Genomic DNA, 17572 nt, shown 5'->3' on the forward strand with positions numbered 1-17572 from the left:
GAAAATATCAAATAAATTATAAGAGAAAATAAAATTTTAACATAATAATTGAAAAAATTCTTAAACTATTTAAGAAAAATTTAAATAAGTATTTTTTTTCTTACGTTAAATTAAGTTTTTATATTTTATTTTTTGTTCAAATAAACTCTTATGATTAACAATTGACTACTTATCATTTTATTCGACATGACACGTGATTTGGAAAGTGAAAAATATCACATAATCATATTATCATATCATATTAATATATTATGTCATTATCAATTATGACATATCAGTATAATCATGTTATATAGAATGACAAGTGGTATTTTAATTAAGCCATCTATTAATTATAAATACTTATTTGATTTAAAATAAAAAATAATAAAAGAATAAGAATTTATTTAAAAAAATTTAAATAATTTATGAATTTTTTTAAGTATTATGTCAAAAATAAAATTCATCAATTTGTTTGGATAAAGTACCAAAACATAATTGTCCAGTTAAAAACCATAGTCATAGTTGTCTGGGTGGTGTAGTTGGTTATCACGCTAGTCTCACACACTAGAGGTCCCCGGTTCGAACCCGGGCTCAGACATTTATTTAATGTTTTGTTATACACATAATCCAGTGTGGACAGGAACTTTGTCAACTCCCCATAAAATAAAAAAAGAGATTAAATGATTCTAACTTCACCGTCAGTGTAAAAAACAAAGTTTTTGTAATCCTTGTGCCAATGGAGTACATGAGATAAAAATCCTAGCTGCCTTTGGTTTTTGCTGTTTGATTTCACTTAATATAATAACGTACACTTAATTTATGTTTAGGGGTTTTTTTATACTAATTCCACTTGATTATAAAAAACCATAACATGGCATATGAGTCTAACGTCTTTCTAGTTTCAATCCTCCCTCCATTGCTAACAACAATGGCACCATTACAAAGAGCTTCATCTCAAAACCCCTTAAGTTTTATGCATTTCACCCATCCAAGCCATCTTGTCACTGAGTGCTACATAGCACAAGAGTAGATATGTGATGCCTGCAACACTTTAGGGCATGGAAGGAGCTACCGTTGCCCCATGTGCAACTTTGATCTACACGAGTATTGTGCCACATGTCCCCCCACCATCAACTTTCGCTTGCACGCTCAGCACGTGTTAACCCTCTTGATTCAACAATATATTAGACTCGTGTGTGATATGTGTGGTAAATATGTCGACGTGATTTTTTTTCACGTGTCACGTCGATTTTGATGTACATCCTCTTCGCACCCAAGTGGTGTCACAGGTGCAACACGCTGGCCATCCACATCACCTCTTAATGCTCCGGCAAGCGGAGCGTAGGTGGTGTATGGTGTGTCGCCACACGTGCAAGTCGTGGCAGTACAAGTGTGGTGAGGGGTGGAGTTAGTCAATTTTTATTGAGGAGATCAAAGATAAAAAAGGTATAAAGATTAAAAATTTTTAAAGCTAATATGTTAAATTTAAGAAATAATCAAAAAAATTCATAATATATAATATTTTTATATAACATGTAAATAAAAAAAAATTATAATAGTTTTATAAGTATCAAATTTTACTTGAAAGGTATCAATTTCTTCAAGATTGAGTCTAAGACGTCTTGATTCATGTTACTCTTTTTCATTATTTGAACTATTGTGGTTTGATTGTTCATGTGTAGGAAAATTATTCGAAACTTACTTATACTTTAATCAAATTATAACTTTTTTTTTATGAAAAGTGTTTTTATTGAACTTCTAATTGACTAAAAATTCTTAAACTACTCGAAAACTTATAATGGCTGCTCAATGTAAACGCTTAACAACAAAAAAAAGGGCAAGCACATTAGACCACTAACATAAAAAAACTAAGACCATATCCTAGTTAACGTATAGCCAATATTCAATATTCTTATTTTATTTTGATTTAAATTTAAAATATTAAATATAAAACTATAATGTATAAAATATAAATAATTAAATACGATATACAGGATTTTATATAATGGCTAAATATATAAATAGTTAAATAATATAAATAGAAATAATAAGATAAAAGAAACCTTAATCTTTTCTTAATTTTACACAATGATGGTGAGTGGTTTTCGTCATTTTTTATTCAAGCTCAGAAGCTTATAAATGTCTTTTGAGAAGTGAAATATATTTTAATTGTGTGTTATAGAGAAAAGACTAAAGAAAAATAAAAAGACAAAAGATAAAAAGAAAGAGGGAGAAAGAGGTGTAAAAAAACTTAAATTAGGGTAAAGTTAAATACGATTTATGAAATCATTTTATTATTTTTTTGTTTATATTAATATTAAAATAAAATATTATTTTGAGAGAACCATTAAAAATATATAATAAATAAATAATTTCATAAATTTTGAAAGGAACTATTAAAAAATATATAATAAATAAAAACTTCTAAAAATTTTAAAAGGGTCGTTAATATATATATATATATAAAATAAAAAATTTTAAACAGCCCCCCCGCCCATAGTTACAGTACCCTCCGCCCCTGAGTGTGGCGCTTGCAACGTGGACATCCATCTAGTATCTGCTTTTAGGCCTTCGAAGAAGCCCTCTGCGTTCCGCCGCCAACTAGTAACACCGGATACCCAGTTGAAGTCCAAGCCCAAGGGCATATGGGCCATGTTGGACCAGGTCCAACATGGTGGAGCTGTCCAAGGGAGTAGGAGGAGAAAGATTTACTCTGCTGTGGGTAAGATGGCAACTAGGGTGCCGTTTATCTCCATGTTGGGAGTCCCAAACCCTTGGTCTTAAAGTTAAACTTATCAAATGGGCCAAAGGCCCAAGTAAACATGAAATATCTCTTCGATTTCTTGGAATGTCAATTCTTACAAGTAATTCACGTGAGGTTGATGGTTGTTTTTACCAAGTAATTTCAACTGTTTCATATCTATAACTCATTATAAATTTATGTTACTTTCAAGGACATGACATGAATCCAAGTAGTTGATGGTTTAAAGTAGCATAAATAGTATTGTATATTGAATGTTATACATCTGGTAAGTCTCTAGACCCAAAAGGCAACTCTAGTATGTTGTATGGAATCTAATCAATTAAACCAAAATAACACCATTTATGGTTTTAAGGAATTACTTGCAAAGAAATTATTCTCACTTATAGTCTAAGGTAGACTTATACATTGTCTGTTAAAATGATATTTATGTGGCGTTAATTGAAAAAAATGGACATTGACGGGGTATTAATTGAAAAAAAAAATTGCAAGATATAATGTGAAAAATGTTAAAATTATAAGAAAAGTAGATGGAGTTTGTCTAATATTATATAAATAAAAAGAATATATAATACTTAAAAATAAAATTTATATTTTTATTGTGTTAAATCAATATCTTATATTTTTATTTTAAATCAAATATACTCTTAATTAAGTTTAATTAATTATTATTGATTAAAACATCATTTATCATTTTATGTTATATAGTATTAATATAACATATTAATATATCATAATAGATGATAACAGCGTAATATAATTACATGACCATATGACTTTTTTTACAATTTATGTCAAACGTTGCATTAGTATTACGTGACAATAAAAATAATAAGTAACATTTTGATGAATGATAGTTAGTCAATCATTAAGTATAAAAATTTATTTAATTCAAAATAAGATATAAAAATTTAATTAATTATAATATAAAAATAAATACTTAATTAAATTTTTTTGTGTAGTCTATGTACTTTTCAAACCATTTATCTAAAAGCTTTTCATATAAAAAAGCAGTTTGCTGGGCCATGAACGTTTTATTCACAAAAGGCCCATCAAACTTTTATTAAACAAAAAAAAGGAACAAAGTAGGCCCATTGCTAGCCCAAAATCACGTGAACCAAGCTGGAAAATCAAAAAGCAATCAACGCGTGAAACTCAACGGTCCCCGAAAGGCGCGTGCCGAGAGAGAGAGCCCTCCGAGTAATGTACCGGTAAGTCAAGTATTTCCCTCCCTCGTCGTCTCCGTTGCTTCCAAATTACGGAAAAACGCATCGTTTTCTTCTTTAACTAATTTCCACTTCAGGGAGAAGAAAAAAGAAAAAAAATCTCCCAAAATTGCACTCTTTCTCTTCATTTCTGAGCTCGATCTCTTATTCTTCAATGGACGAATCATCGTATTCAAATCTTGCTACCAGTCATTTACTCGGCTCAGTCCCCGTAAGCTTTAATATTCTGTTTTTTTCAGTTAGTTTAGTAGCATTTTATTTCATTTCTATTGAATTAAATTTTCGAGATTCGACAGTTTTATGTAAATCGATTTCAAATTTCATTTGATTCTCAGGCTGTTGTTAGTGAAGAAAATAAAGCTTCGTATGAAGGTACTATTTCTTTTTTCAATTTTGGTTGTTTATAGCAAATTTGTTTCTATTTATTTATATTTGAAATTTGTGCAGTTCCTGAAGCGAATATGCAAATTTTCCCTCCAAATAATGGTGGCGGAGGAGGTAGCGGCCGAGGTTATCAAACTCTTGAAGCTCCAACTGGTATATTCTTTTTTTTTTTTAATTTACTTCCTTGCTATATAGGGAAAACTTAGTTAAATTTATCGGTCTTTTATTTTTGTACTGTGAAATTTTGTGACTAGAAAGTGATTATTTATGATATTTAGGTGATTAAATTAAACATATGCTATATTTTTTGCAATGATTAATGACTTGAAAGAGTGGCTTAGTAAGGAAACCTTGTTCTTCCTAAATTGATGATAACTGATGAAGAGATAAGCTTTCAAAAATCATTGCATCTAGAGTTACGATGTCAAAGATTTGGTCATTGAAGTGAGTGATTCTTCTTATTGGAACTTACATCTGGTAGGTTAGGGAAATTTAGTGAGGAAAGTTGACATTTTTTATGTACTTTAGGTCTGGATGAATATAATACATCACAATTTATTGTTAAGTTTTACTTTACATTCCAAATGGTTATCTGTTATTTTCATAGTCACAAATTTTCTTCTTGTAGGATGGAGTGTATGGTGAATATTGTTCAAAGGATTATTATATATCTTGATCTGATAACTTTTAATGAAATCGAGGAGCACTGTGTCTTCTGAAATAAACATTCACCTGATTCATATATCTTTTTGGTGGTTCTGTTTATATTTTGAACTTTCCTTGAGTATTCTCTTCCTTTGTTTTTATTTGGTTGTGTGTGTCTCTCTTGTATCTAAGGAATGTAGACTATTGGTTTTGCATTCATATTCTAAAACACCTAAGACATTCTGGCTGCGTTATTGGCATTGCAGTTAGATGTAATTCACTGATGGTAATATTGTAATGCCTTTATTTAGTGTTACTGAAGGAACCTTAATGTTTAATGATCTCATTGTCTATCCTATGCAGAAGGATTTGAACAACAATCACCAAACAACTGGAAGGGAGTGTTTAGTATCTCGTCATACACACAGTATTTTAATGTGGATACAGATGTTGTCATAAACAGATTGATGAGTTCCTTTTATCCTGCCAGTGGGGATTTTTTCAGCAAGATTGATGCTAACCCTGATCTGTGAGTCTGCTTTCCCATTATTCTTGCTTTTGCCTCCATTGTATCAAAAAATTGAGACATCCTTATGTATGGGTGTAAAAGCTGCTTTTGTCAAAGCCTCATCATTCAAGTTTTGGAATGGAAATTTATCCTTTGTAAGAGAAAAGTTTATGTTCTTGTGAAGGTCAGACCTCGTAAAAGCGTAAAATCTCTAAGTGTATGGAAAGTTTTTTCTATTTCTCATTGCAATTTATATTGACTTTGAGATTATATGCTTTTATGAGGTCTAACCTCCATATACTTCTAAAAAGCAATCAAAGCATCCAATGACCTAAGCATTCTTCCATTTGCAAGAAACAAGCTTTTTGGAAGTCTGAACCATAAGTTGCTAATCTTATTAAAAACATACTAAGTTAGAAAGTTTAGTTCTTTGGTTCTTTATATTGACATGAATTGTTATAAGAGGGAAACTTTGTGAGAAGCATTAAGGAAGCATACTAGACATGATTCCAATTTTATATGAGATAGTGCATGTGGTTGTTATCTAAGGGGAGAAAGGGCAGCAGTAATAAGAACATATAAGCACACATTGGTTGCTTGTTTATTACATCATTGTCTATAATTCTCATCTTAGTCCTACCCATTGTATTTATGGTCATCTTTGCAAATGGCATTGATGGAGACAAGCCATTTATCGAGAAAGAAAATAGGAAGGCAAGAGACAGTTAGAATTGCTTGATCTTGATGGTCTTATGGAAGTAAATGTTGAAATTAAATACACTAGGATTTGTAGTTAGTTTGTATTTGTGCCTTTTTGTTTGTCTCATACAAGAGACTCTTCAATGAATTGTTTGAAAGGTGGATCATGGATAGTCTGCCTTCGATCAAAGGATCTTTTCTGGTAAGTCAATCAATATATTGTTTAATGTATAATTCTAGGATAAAAGCAGTAAATCCTCGTCAGATGGCTTTCTAAAGGTAACAGGAGACATGGTCCTTCTTTTGTTCTCCATGAGAAAATTGAATTCCTTGCTACTAGCAATTGGTGAAATATACATCTGAATTCTGATTATGTAGAAATCTTGACAATGTAACAACTACAAGTAGATAGTGGTGATATAATGTGTCATATTAAGTTTTCATAGTTATCTGTTTATTTAGTTTATTGGTCTTGATTTTTGCCATATCATAGGTATGGGCTTATCTGGATCACAACTACCTTGGTCTTTATGCTTTCTTCCTTTGGAAACTGTGCCACGTACCTTATGCAAAAGCACACTGATAGCACTGCTTCTTGGAACTTTGATGTCGGCTATGTAAATGTAGCAGCTTGTGGAATCTATGGTTATGCAATTGTGGTACCAATGGCATTTTACTTCTTGCTTCAGTATCTGGGTTCAAACGCTAGCCTTATAAGATTTTGGTGCATGTGGGGTTATTCGCTCTCCATTTTCATTCTAACTGCAGTAAGCTTTTCTCTACATTAAGAAGCTCAAATTTATTAGTTATTCATTATTTCTTTTATAATCATCTGAGCTGTACTATATGGCATATTTGCAGTTTCTGCTGCTTATTCCAGTTGAGATTCTCCGATGGATCATTATACTCATTGCTGGTACAGTCTCAGCTTGCTTTGTTGCCTTGAATTTAAAATCTTATATTGTGGGGAACGATCTTACAATGATGGTGGTTGCTGCATTCTTGTTGCAAATGGCACTTGCAATCTTCATCAAGGTCTGGTTCTTTCCATAAACCTCACTAAGTCATCCTATGTGATCTATCTGAGCACCTAAAATCCAAACTTTGCTGTGTTTACTCTGTTTCTGGGAAATATGGAAAAGGAGATTAGTCAGAGCAAAATACCTCTTGAAGAAAAGCTTCTGTGTGTTTCGGGATTGCTTACATGGTGAGTTGTAGTTTAGTGATTAATTTGAAACATGTAATGGAAGAGAGTTCTAGGAGCCATGTTTTCATGAGGTGCAGCAACCTCACTAATTTGGTTTTGGAGTCAGTCCATCTAATTCACTGGGTGTTGTTGGCCTACAACTTTTAAGAGACCAGCATCATCAGAGCAACCAGAGAATTGTCAATGTAATATTTTAAAGTCATGGAAGTTTTCTCATATGCACATGGTTGTGTAAATATAGTTGTCATGGTCTTTATGTCAAATCTGTATTAGGTCCCAAACATCAGAAGGCAAATTTCTGTGTCGAAAGTTAGGTCCTCTCCCTCTCTGAAACAGGGACGATCATCGGCATGCAGTGACTAGGTAGACTATCTCATTTGGCCAAAAGAGGGAAGAAAGGGAGGGGGAAGGGTTTCTTTTCTTTGGTCTGAGGGTTTTTAGCAGTAACCAGATCATGTTTCATCCGATTTAAGTATGTTCCCCCATGAGCAAGGTCCTCCCGAGGGGATATCTGACTTGTGAAAAGAGTCCAAATCAGCTTGATGTTTCTGTCATCGGCTCTTAGTAATGTCAGCCCATAAGCTCGAATTGGTCAGTTTCCAGGGCTGCCGTCTGGTCAATCTAACTTGGGTTTTGGTCTCAAAAACTAGACCCATCGTAATCCGTTATGACCATTGATATTCTATAGTTATGTTTGATTTGTTGAAGGAGTCAAGGAGGCATATATTCCTTTTTCATTAGTTTAATAAAAACCCTTACCTAATAGAACAGCTGGACTCCACGCAGGGCCGGTTTTAGCATAAAGCCACCAAAGCCCTGGTATTAGGCCTCACATTTTTATAGATCTCATAATTTTGTATAATATAATTAATTATATTAAAAATATATAAAAATTAAAATAATTAATAAAATATTTATTAAATTCAGTGTATTAAATATCTATTTTCTTCCACTGTCTACCTCTTATTACTTATCAACTATTTATCTCAATTCTTCAATTATATAAAAGTCAATATAATTAATAAAGTGATATATTTTTTCAATTATATGTCTATTATATTTTTATTTTTTATCACTTTTTAATTTTTATAATATTAATAATTTTCAATTATTTTTTTATTTTCAATGTAATATATTTTTAATAATTTTCAATTAATGGTTATTTTTTTAATTTCAATTAAAAGAGTCTCATTTAAATATTTAAACATTTTAAGTTTTTTAAGATATTGAGCCGCTCCGGACTCCATGTAGTTTGATCAATTTAGAAGTCAAGTAAAGGCAAAATTGTTCTTCGTGGGTTGTCGCATAGCCTAACATATCTAGTTAATTATAAGGTTTTTGACTTTGGAATTGGTTATTTGATTTGCATCTAATCTTATCTGGTTGGCCCTAGCTGTATATTAATTGATAGATTTTTTTTAAATATTAGATAAATCTTTATTTATAAGGTGAACTAAGGCATTGAAGCTGTCTTGCTGTAAGCAAATTCCGATTTTCAACCCGCAACTAATCCATTTGCAAAACCTAAAACTTAATCAATTCATAATAGAAAGGCAAAATTGAGTGTCGAGTTCATAATAGAAATGATAGGAGCCATTGTCCCCTTATAATATTTAGGTTGACAAATTTGAAGTGCCCCTTAACTTGTCTCTAATCTCTAACTCAAAATACTCGAATTTATCTAAGATAACAAGATATTTTAAAAAAAATAAAATTTTTGTTTGATATATTGTCAATATATAATATTTATATATTATTATTTAATTATATAGTGTTAATCTATAAACGTGTAAGGTAAATATTAAAAAATCTTTCAAAATTATAAATATTTATTTTTGAGATTTTTTAATTCTTATTTTTATCCGATGTGTGCATTTCGTTGCTCGATACGCACAATGCTCGTGCCCCATCTCGAGCCTCTTCGTCATTACGTGGACGAGTTGAGACTTGTGCATTGTCGATGTTGATGTTGTAAAGGAATGCTGTACAGTTGATATGCTTGTCTCAAAAATTAAGTCATGCATGTGTAATATATGAATTAATTTAAATTGTTAATTTGTAAATGACTCATTAAAAAATTTATAATGTATAGAATTTACATATTGTGTGTCAAATATAAATTCAAAAAAATAAAATAAAAATAATATTATGATAAAGTTTTTTAGTTAAAAAAGTCTAAAATCATTTTAAAAAAATTAAGCTTTTTTTTATTAGGATTAAAAAAAAAAAAGAGAGTTACTAGTCAAAGAGAATCCAAGTGGCATATGACAACTCGAATTACACGGATCTAAAACTATGGGAAACGTATTTGTCGCGACTTGTCCAGCTCCCTGACGCCTCCTTCCGCCGCCGATTATTTTAACCCACAAATTCCCAGTACCCGCCAATCATTTTTGGTACCCTTCTCTACCCCACCATTCTTCCCATCCTCCATTCCCCTTCCTCCACGTCACGCTCTCACCACCGTTGCACATTAACATTGGTCCACGTCATCTCATCACGGTACGAAATGTAACATATTAGAATTTCCCTGCTCTCATATATATATATATATATTAAATAGCATCACGTTTTACTAATCTCGTCCTCAAAATATAAACCTGAGACGATAGCGGGGTTGGCCTAAGCCCTTATCAAACATCTAAATCCGTGGCGATATAGAGAGAGAGAGAGAGAGAGAGAGAGGGAGAAGAAACACTGAGTTACTGAGTTGGAACAGCGACACCTGCTCTTTCCGAGTTTCGGAAATATGGGAGATATGGATCCTTCTCGAGGTTTTGTTAAAGACGTTAAGCGTCTGGTCATCAAGGTTCGTTTCTTTTTTTTCCTTCAAAATGTTGTTTTTAGACTTTTGATAAGTTTAATGAAACAAATTGATTGCTTTCTTCCTAAATTTTGTTATTCTTTTTTGGGAAGTGAACGGGATCACAAGGCTAGACGGTATACTTAAGCCAAGCTAAGTGCATTGTTTGTATTTGGGGTATAAGGATATTAAATTCTAAAAATAGAAGTTGTGTCTATTTCATTGCAAATGGAAATGTAAATTATCGTGGGAAAAACTGAAAATTGGGTAAAAATAGTTTTTTTTTTGAAGGATGTTAAAATCAAATAAACTATGCCAATGGTTTTGTTAAACTAAGCTAAGTGATCTTAAAATCACATAAATCATGCCATTTTTATTTGGGTGTAAGGAAAATTTGGGTCTTTGGCATTGTCATGGAAATTAGTTTATGAAGATTGGAAAAACTGAAAACAGGTTGAAAATGTATATGGCAGAGCATTTTTTATTAAAAAGATAATTTTTTTAAGAGTCAAGATCTTTTTTTTTTTGGAATTGTGGGGCAGATTAATCAATGGAAATTACCTTTAAAGTGCATTGTTGAAAGTGATGTCTATTTTTGTTTGTAAAGTTGGTTTTCACTTTTCAGATAGGAAATTGTGGTCATTTTCTGCCACAAAAGTGGGCCCTTAATATTTTAATATCGATTGATCTAAATCAAGAATACTCTTCTGGATATAGTAGTTATGTAATAAACATCTTAGCACATGTTTTGATGGAGGGACAACTAAATATTTTAAAAAGTTGGAGTTTTGATGATTTGGTAAACTGACTAATATTGAAGGTTGGGACTGCTGTTGTTACTCGAACTGATGGACGATTAGCACTTGGAAGATTAGGAGCACTATGTGAGCAGGTTTGTTGTTTGTTTTATACATTGTTACGATTGGAGCTCTGGGAGTTTGCGCTTATCGCTTTATTTTCCTTTTAGTAACACGGTTAAAGTTTCAAATGATTTGCAGATTAAAGAATTGAACTCTCAAGGATATGAGGTTATTTTGGTGTCATCAGGTGCTGTCGGGCTTGGTCGCCAAAGGCTTAGATACAGGAGATTAGTTAACAGCAGGTATTTTGTGTTTTCTTTTTCAGCTCTGTAGACTGATGTTTATGCCTCAAGTTTGTTGTGAGGCTAAAGAATGGATGGTGCTGCCATGCATCAAAAAAGAAAAAAGGGGAAACTATTAATATTTGGACAGTTTTCTTTAATAATTCTTTCCTTGATATAATTCTTATTCATTCTTGTCTCATGTTTTGCAGCTTTGCTGATCTTCAGAAACCACAAGTAGAACTTGATGGAAAGGCATGTGCAGCTGTTGGACAAAATAGTCTTATGGCCCTGTATGATACATTGTTTAGTGAGGTGGTTACACATTCTCTATTTCATGGTTGCAGCAGACTGATTCTTTTTAAAGTTCATTACCTGAGTTCATTCTTTCTTCATTAGAAATTTTCATCACTATTTCCAAGATTTTATATCACCATACATGGAGCTTGTTTGAAATACCTTCTTGTTTTTTGGCTGCAGCTGGATGTTTCATCAGCTCAACTTCTTGTAACAGATAGCGACTTTAGAGATGGAGATTTTAGGCAGCAACTAAGTGAAACAGTGAAGTCTTTATTATCGCTGAGAGTTATTCCAATATTTAATGAAAATGATGCAGTCAGTACCAGGAAAGCTCCATATGAGGTATCGCACTGATAATTTTTTTCTTTGTGAGTTGATGTCTCTTTATATCAGCCTGGATCAATGCTATCCCTTTCTGCCTACGGTAATCTTATCTAATGCTAGAATGAAAATCTTCACCAAAAGTAGAAGCTTAATCTTAGGAGGCTGTACGAATACATTCTATGTGTTTTCATGTCTCTTTATTTCAATACCTGGATCCATGCTATCCCTTTCTGGCTAAGGTACTCTTATCTAATGTTAGAATGAAAAGTGCTGTTCTTCATCATAAGTAGAAGCTTAATCTTAGGAGGCTGTACCAATACATTTTAATGGATCTTAAATAGAAGCTTATTTCTGAAGGCTCTAATGCATTTTTAAATCAGATATTGTGAGATTTAACTTTTATGTAGGTATTAAAAAAAAAAAAAGAAGAGACCTTTTCAAAGGCTTTTACTCATCTTAAAGTTGTTCATGATTTGAGCACTTTTGCAGGATTCTTCTGGTATATTTTGGGATAATGACAGTTTAGCAGCTCTACTGGCATTGGAACTAAAAGCTGATCTTCTTGTTTTGTTGAGTGATGTGGAGGGTCTTTACAGTGGCCCTCCAAGTGATCCGAAATCAAAGCTAATCCACACATATGTTAAGGAAAAGCATCAGGGTGAGATTACCTTTGGAGACAAGTCGAGGGTGGGTAGAGGGGGTATGACTGCAAAAGTAAAAGCTGCTGTCAATGCAGCTAATGCTGGCATTCCTGTTGTTATTACCAGGTATGTTTCATGTTTTGTTCCAGCTTTAGCACTCTGCAATGTTTGACTGTATCTTGAAACATGTTAAATTTAATAAATAGGGTCAACTAAAATGATAGAATGCTGTTGTTGCTAGGATTACAATCATTTAAAATGGAATGAACCTACTGGCCAGTTTCCTGCTGGAAAGTTCATCAAGGGGTAGGAAAATTCCAGCAATTTAGCCCTTCCTGCCTCATTCCAGCTTTTTACTCCTTCTAAGAACCCTTATACGTTGTTCTATAAATTGCAACTCAAGGAACAAGAATGAAAACGTATTTGTCTGGAGCCTGTAGATTTTGCTATTAAAAAAAAACTTGCTGCATTCATATGTGATGCTGCCATGCTGGTGTCAGCCATTTGCCGTCTGTCTAATTGTCAGTAATGTCTCTTTTGTTTTTTATAAAGTGGGTATGCAGCTGAGAACATACTAAAAGTCCTCCAAGGAAAACGGATTGGTACACTCTTTCATCAAAATGCACATTTGTGGGAACCAATTAAAGAAGTTGGGGCCCGTGAAATGGCAGTTGCAGCAAGAGAAAGTTCCAGAAGACTTCAGGTAATACTGCATTGCTTTGTGGCTCCAAATATTTTATGTGCTTATTTTGTTATGACATTTGGTTCCAACCGCCAACTTCACATGTTGACAGTCAGTTGTACCTTCTTGACTAGTGGCATAAATAACTTAACAGCAATTGTTCTTCAGGCATTGTCTTCACAAGAACGGAAAAAGATTTTACTAGACATAGCTGATGCTCTTGAAGCAAATGAAAAGGTGATCACTATTGAGAATGAAGCTGATGTTGCTGCTGCACAACAGGCTGGATATGAGAAATCCTTGATATCCCGGCTAGCTCTGAAGCCTGGGAAGGTAAAATGCTAAACATGCTACTGGAATTGCACTACTGTTGCTGTTTATTACCTCTCAGCTTTGAGCATCTTTCCGAATACCAAAAGCAGATGCAACCTTTGTGCACCAAAATCTGTTGGACCTTGCACCTTCCTAGATTAATTTGTAGTTATGAGTTTTCTTTTGCGCTGTTGAATTTACTCTGTGTACTTGACAGATTTCAAGCCTTGCAAAGTCTATTCGTGTGCTTGCTAACATGGAAGACGCAATTGGCCGTGTTTTGAAGAAAACCCAGGTAATAAAGAGGCAGTCATACACCAAGGTGTGGACTAACTGAAGGCTCATTCTGTTTGAAAAGTAGTTGTTCAATTTCTAAACCTTTATAGAAGCAAGCCAGAAAGGTCCCCTTCTTTTTGGGGGTGGGGGGATTTTATTAGAGACCAAAAGCATGTTTGGCTTTGGCCAAAGCTCTTATTAACAGAATTGGAAGAACTTTTTGCAATCTAATGATTGTTTTTGCATTCAGCTTGCAGATGGACTCATTTTGGAGAAAACATCAAGTCCTTTGGGTGTTCTTTTGATTGTTTTTGAATCTCGACCTGATGCACTTGTACAGGTAAATTGGACTACAATTCGAAAGTCCTTCCACTATTTTTCTATGGTGTAGATAAGGTGAATGATTAAATAGATTATTTTATTCCTAAAGTAGACTGTTTGTTCTGACCGCTTTGTATGTTAACCTTTTATTTGGCTTGGCCAAGGAAGGAAAAGCAAAAAGCTAACTGCATGCTATGATGCGGAGTGAAGAGCTATTTTCTTGTTTGCCTAGTCAATTTATATGCTTCATTTTCTGAATATTCCTGTGGCTTTATGTATGGTATGAATAGATAGCCTCGTTAGCTATCCGAAGTGGAAATGGGCTTCTCTTGAAAGGGGGAAAGGAGGCCAAGCGATCAAATGCTATTTTGCATAAGGTTTGGATTCTAAAACGAGTTTTCTGGATTATACTGAAATGTGCTTTATTGTCTAGATTTGTTTTCTGAAATTTTATCATCTTCTTTGAATTCACAGGTAATAACTGAAGCCATTCCAGACACTGTTGGTGGCAAAGTTATTGGACTTGTGACTACAAGAGAGGAGATTCCTAATGTTTTGAAGGTTAGTAGTTCTTAAAGTGACCAATCATTAGAACATATACTTTACAACAGTATTGTACACTTTGATTTGTAACTCAGCATTAACATTTATGCTTCAGCTTGATGATGTGATTGATCTTGTGATCCCAAGAGGCAGCAACAAACTTGTTTCTCAAATCAAGAGTTCAACCAAAATTCCAGTTCTTGGTCATGCAGGTTAGATGGGTTACTATTGTCTTACCCATTCATCATATGCTTGGCCTGATGTGGTAATTTTATTTTTAGAAGGAAAAGATAATGTTGCCTGATTCTTATGTAGTGAACTATGCTGTTTGTTTCAGATGGAATTTGCCATGTATATGTTGATAAGTCTGCTGACATGGATATGGCAAAGAAGATTGTTTTGGATGCAAAAATAGATTATCCTGCTGCTTGTAATGCAATGGTAATTCATCATTCATTTGTCAATTAATTTCTTCCAGATAAATTTTAGTAACATTTTCAATGTTATTCGTTGACTTTATATATTTTGTTTGAATATATTCAGATTGTGTTTATCACATTGCATAGTTCTTTAATGCTTCTCTTTTCCTTTTGGCAGGAAACTCTTCTTGTACACAAGGATTTAGTGCAGACTGGTGCACTTAATGACCTAATTAATGATCTTCATATAGAAGGTACATTGGAAACGGTTTCACTTACAAAGTATGATACTTAGAATATCCATGTTTGGTACATGGTTAATTGTTTTATTAGAAAGTGAATAGATTGTAACACAACATTTTGAATACCTAATGGATAACCAACAATAATGCATCTTCTGCAGGTGTTATTTTATATGGTGGGCCAAGGGCAAGCAACTTGTTGAGTATCCCACAGGCACGTTCATTTCATCATGAATACAATTCAATGGCCTGCACTGTTGAAATAGTCGATGATGTGGGTGCAGCCATCGATCATATCCATCATCATGGAAGGCATGTTACTCACTTTTGGCAGAGAAGCTTGTTGATGTCTCTTTGTGTGCATTATTTTGTGTGGATATATGCCTATGTTTGCACTTTGCATGTGTGGATGGACACGGATTACCTTTTTTTCATTTTTCTGCAGTGCACACACAGATTGTATCATCACAGAGGACCAGGAAATTGCAGAAATCTTCCTGCATCAAGTTGACAGGTAAGACTTCAATTATCTAGTTTCTGAAAGGTACAAGCTTGTATGCTTCTTCTGTTACTTTATTGCTTGATGACTTGCTGTTCTCTCATTGTACTTGTTACATCTAAAATAAGAAAATGCAATGGGTAATACTTTGATTTTGCATGCAAAAAATTACTTTGAACTTGGTGTGAAAACATTGCCTTCTTTACTTGTGGAACATCATGTAATGTGTCCTGTATTTAAATGGGCAGTGCTGCTGTTTTCCACAATGCAAGCACAAGATTTTGTGATGGGGCTCGATTCGGGCTAGGCGCTGAGGTATCATATTTCAGTTACTGGTCAGCATGTATTTAATATGTTCAAGTACATTGGTCTAGTGTCTGATTTTCTTTAATGACTGAATAGGTTGGGATAAGTACAAGTAGGATTCATGCTCGGGGTCCTGTTGGAGTTGAAGGGTTGTTAACAACAAGATGGTATGGATCTATTAAGATCATTTATCTACTACATATTTCACATTCCATATACATGCAGTTATGCATATCTGTTACATATAGTGCATCCTTTTTGGTAGCATAAATTCTGTTGATCTTAATGTTGATGATATTATTGCAAGATTACAAAAAAATTTTGAACAAATATTCTGAAGAACTTCTGCCATATAAATTACATGGTCGTCTTTTGACCAATGAAATTAATATTTGACATGCTAAGAATTGAAGTTGTTTATATTTTAAGGTTATTTCACATTATTATAATTCCCCCTATTCACAAATACAGGATTCTCAAAGGAAGCGGACAGGTGGTGGACGGTGATAAAGGGGTCACTTATGTTCACAAAGACGTACCTGTTGATTCTTGAAAATGCAAAGGCAAAATGCCTGAAGCTGCTGATGGGTTTCCTCTTTGTCATTTCTGTCTTATTGTCCTTTTAGTTTTTAGGGGGAAGGATTGGTGTTGATAGGAGTCTTTGGTCAGGGTGTTATTCTACCCTTTGTACTGTTATGAAATTCTAGTTATGGTCTATTCTTATGTTCTTTAGAAATAAACAGCAATTAAGTTATTTCTTTTGAGGGTGATAAAGAGAAACTGAGAGTAGTTTGGTTGTGTAGTCCCCAAAGTGGAGTAAAAAAAAGTTTGGTCGTATTCTGATATAATTTGTGAATTCAGGGATTCTGCTCTAGTACTAGAATTCCCACCAATTCCAACCAATTGTTTTATTGTACTATATATTTGGGAAATTGAAAAGATGTCTTTCTCATTAGTATCAGAGTTTTACAAATACATAATTTATAGTTCAGAATTTTCAAAATTTCCAATGTGGATGATTATGTATGCATTTTCTAGAATTTGTCCCAAAAGGTCAACTTAGTTCTAGAATTCCCAGAACTGAAATTCCTTGTAGTCATTTTCCTTGATGACAAGAAAGCAAATTGTGTATAGGGGGAATTCCATTTTTGGGCAATGGTAGCAAAATTTGTGAGAGTTTGATGTTCCCCCTTTGTATCCATTCACATCCAAAAGGCCAAAACTTATCTAGTGGATCCCAACTTTGTATCAATTTGAAATGTTGACTGGAGGCTTTTGACAACATGGAGTGAGCTAAAGTGTTTCATCACATTCAATGAAATCAATAGTTTTAAGAGAAGAAAAAGTGGTTAATCCCTCAACGAATAAAGGGATAAGGGCAGAGCACCTTATTCTCTCTTGGATATAACAT

The 17572-nt window shown here is 33.4% G+C and overlaps 2 protein-coding genes and 1 non-coding gene across 5 annotated transcripts; all 3 read left to right on the forward strand.

Moving 5' to 3' along the window:
* Positions 1-506: 506 nt before the first annotated feature.
* On the forward strand, positions 507-580 carry TRNAV-CAC (transfer RNA valine (anticodon CAC)). Its single transcript has one exon. It is a non-coding gene; the product is annotated as a tRNA-Val (tRNA).
* A 3400-nt stretch (positions 581-3980) lies between these two features.
* On the forward strand, positions 3981-7634 carry LOC18586019 (Integral membrane Yip1 family protein). Of its 2 annotated transcripts, XM_088802783.1 has the most exons (7): positions 3981-4180; positions 4305-4341; positions 4417-4506; positions 5362-5527; positions 6699-6972; positions 7067-7240; positions 7348-7634. In XM_088802783.1, exons 1-7 carry the CDS (start codon positions 4124-4126, stop codon positions 7414-7416), a joined length of 867 nt encoding a protein of 288 aa, XP_088658909.1. In that variant the 5' UTR covers positions 3981-4123; the 3' UTR covers positions 7417-7634. The 2 variants fall into 2 exon arrangements, with proteins under 2 accessions (XP_088658909.1, XP_017984055.1); XM_018128566.2 differs by having other exon boundaries at positions 3983-4180; positions 7067-7491.
* Positions 7635-9984: 2350 nt separating this feature from the next.
* Positions 9985-17116, forward strand: P5CS1 (delta1-pyrroline-5-carboxylate synthase 1). 2 transcript variants are annotated; one of them, XM_007009137.3, is made up of 20 exons: positions 9985-10221; positions 11036-11107; positions 11214-11317; positions 11509-11611; positions 11777-11938; positions 12410-12687; positions 13114-13264; positions 13412-13576; positions 13773-13850; positions 14082-14171; positions 14443-14529; positions 14627-14713; positions 14811-14907; positions 15033-15136; positions 15293-15368; positions 15518-15668; positions 15802-15870; positions 16104-16170; positions 16258-16328; positions 16633-17116. In XM_007009137.3, the coding sequence occupies exons 1-20, from the start codon at positions 10162-10164 to the stop codon at positions 16712-16714; spliced, it is 2154 nt and encodes a 717-aa protein (XP_007009199.3). In that variant the 5' UTR covers positions 9985-10161; the 3' UTR covers positions 16715-17116. The 2 variants fall into 2 exon arrangements, with proteins under 2 accessions (XP_007009199.3, XP_088666770.1); XM_088810644.1 differs by having other exon boundaries at positions 13114-13576.
* Positions 17117-17572: the final 456 nt, after the last annotated feature.

The sequence above is a fragment of the Theobroma cacao genome, chromosome 10 (assembly GCF_053813885.1).
Source record: "Theobroma cacao isolate CCN51 chromosome 10, ASM5381388v1, whole genome shotgun sequence".
Taxonomy (NCBI): Eukaryota; Viridiplantae; Streptophyta; class Magnoliopsida; order Malvales; family Malvaceae; genus Theobroma; species Theobroma cacao.

Bases quoted from the DNA above. Each gene is read 5' to 3' on its own strand.
- LOC18586019 (XM_088802783.1), top strand. From the start codon at position 4,124: ATGGACGAATCATCGTATTCAAATCTTGCTACCAGTCATTTACTCGGC. The intron at 4,181-4,304 runs GTAAGCTTTAAT...TTTGATTCTCAG, and splicing joins ATTTACTCGGCTCAGTCCCC to GCTGTTGTTAGTGAAGAAAA. The intron at 6,973-7,066 runs GTAAGCTTTTCT...GCATATTTGCAG, and splicing joins CCATTTTCATTCTAACTGCA to TTTCTGCTGCTTATTCCAGT.
- P5CS1 (XM_088810644.1), top strand. From the start codon at position 10,162: ATGGGAGATATGGATCCTTCTCGAGGTTTTGTTAAAGACGTTAAGCGT. The intron at 15,137-15,292 runs GTAATTCATCAT...TCCTTTTGGCAG, and splicing joins CTGCTGCTTGTAATGCAATG to GAAACTCTTCTTGTACACAA. The intron at 16,329-16,632 runs GTATGGATCTAT...TCACAAATACAG, and splicing joins GGGTTGTTAACAACAAGATG to GATTCTCAAAGGAAGCGGAC.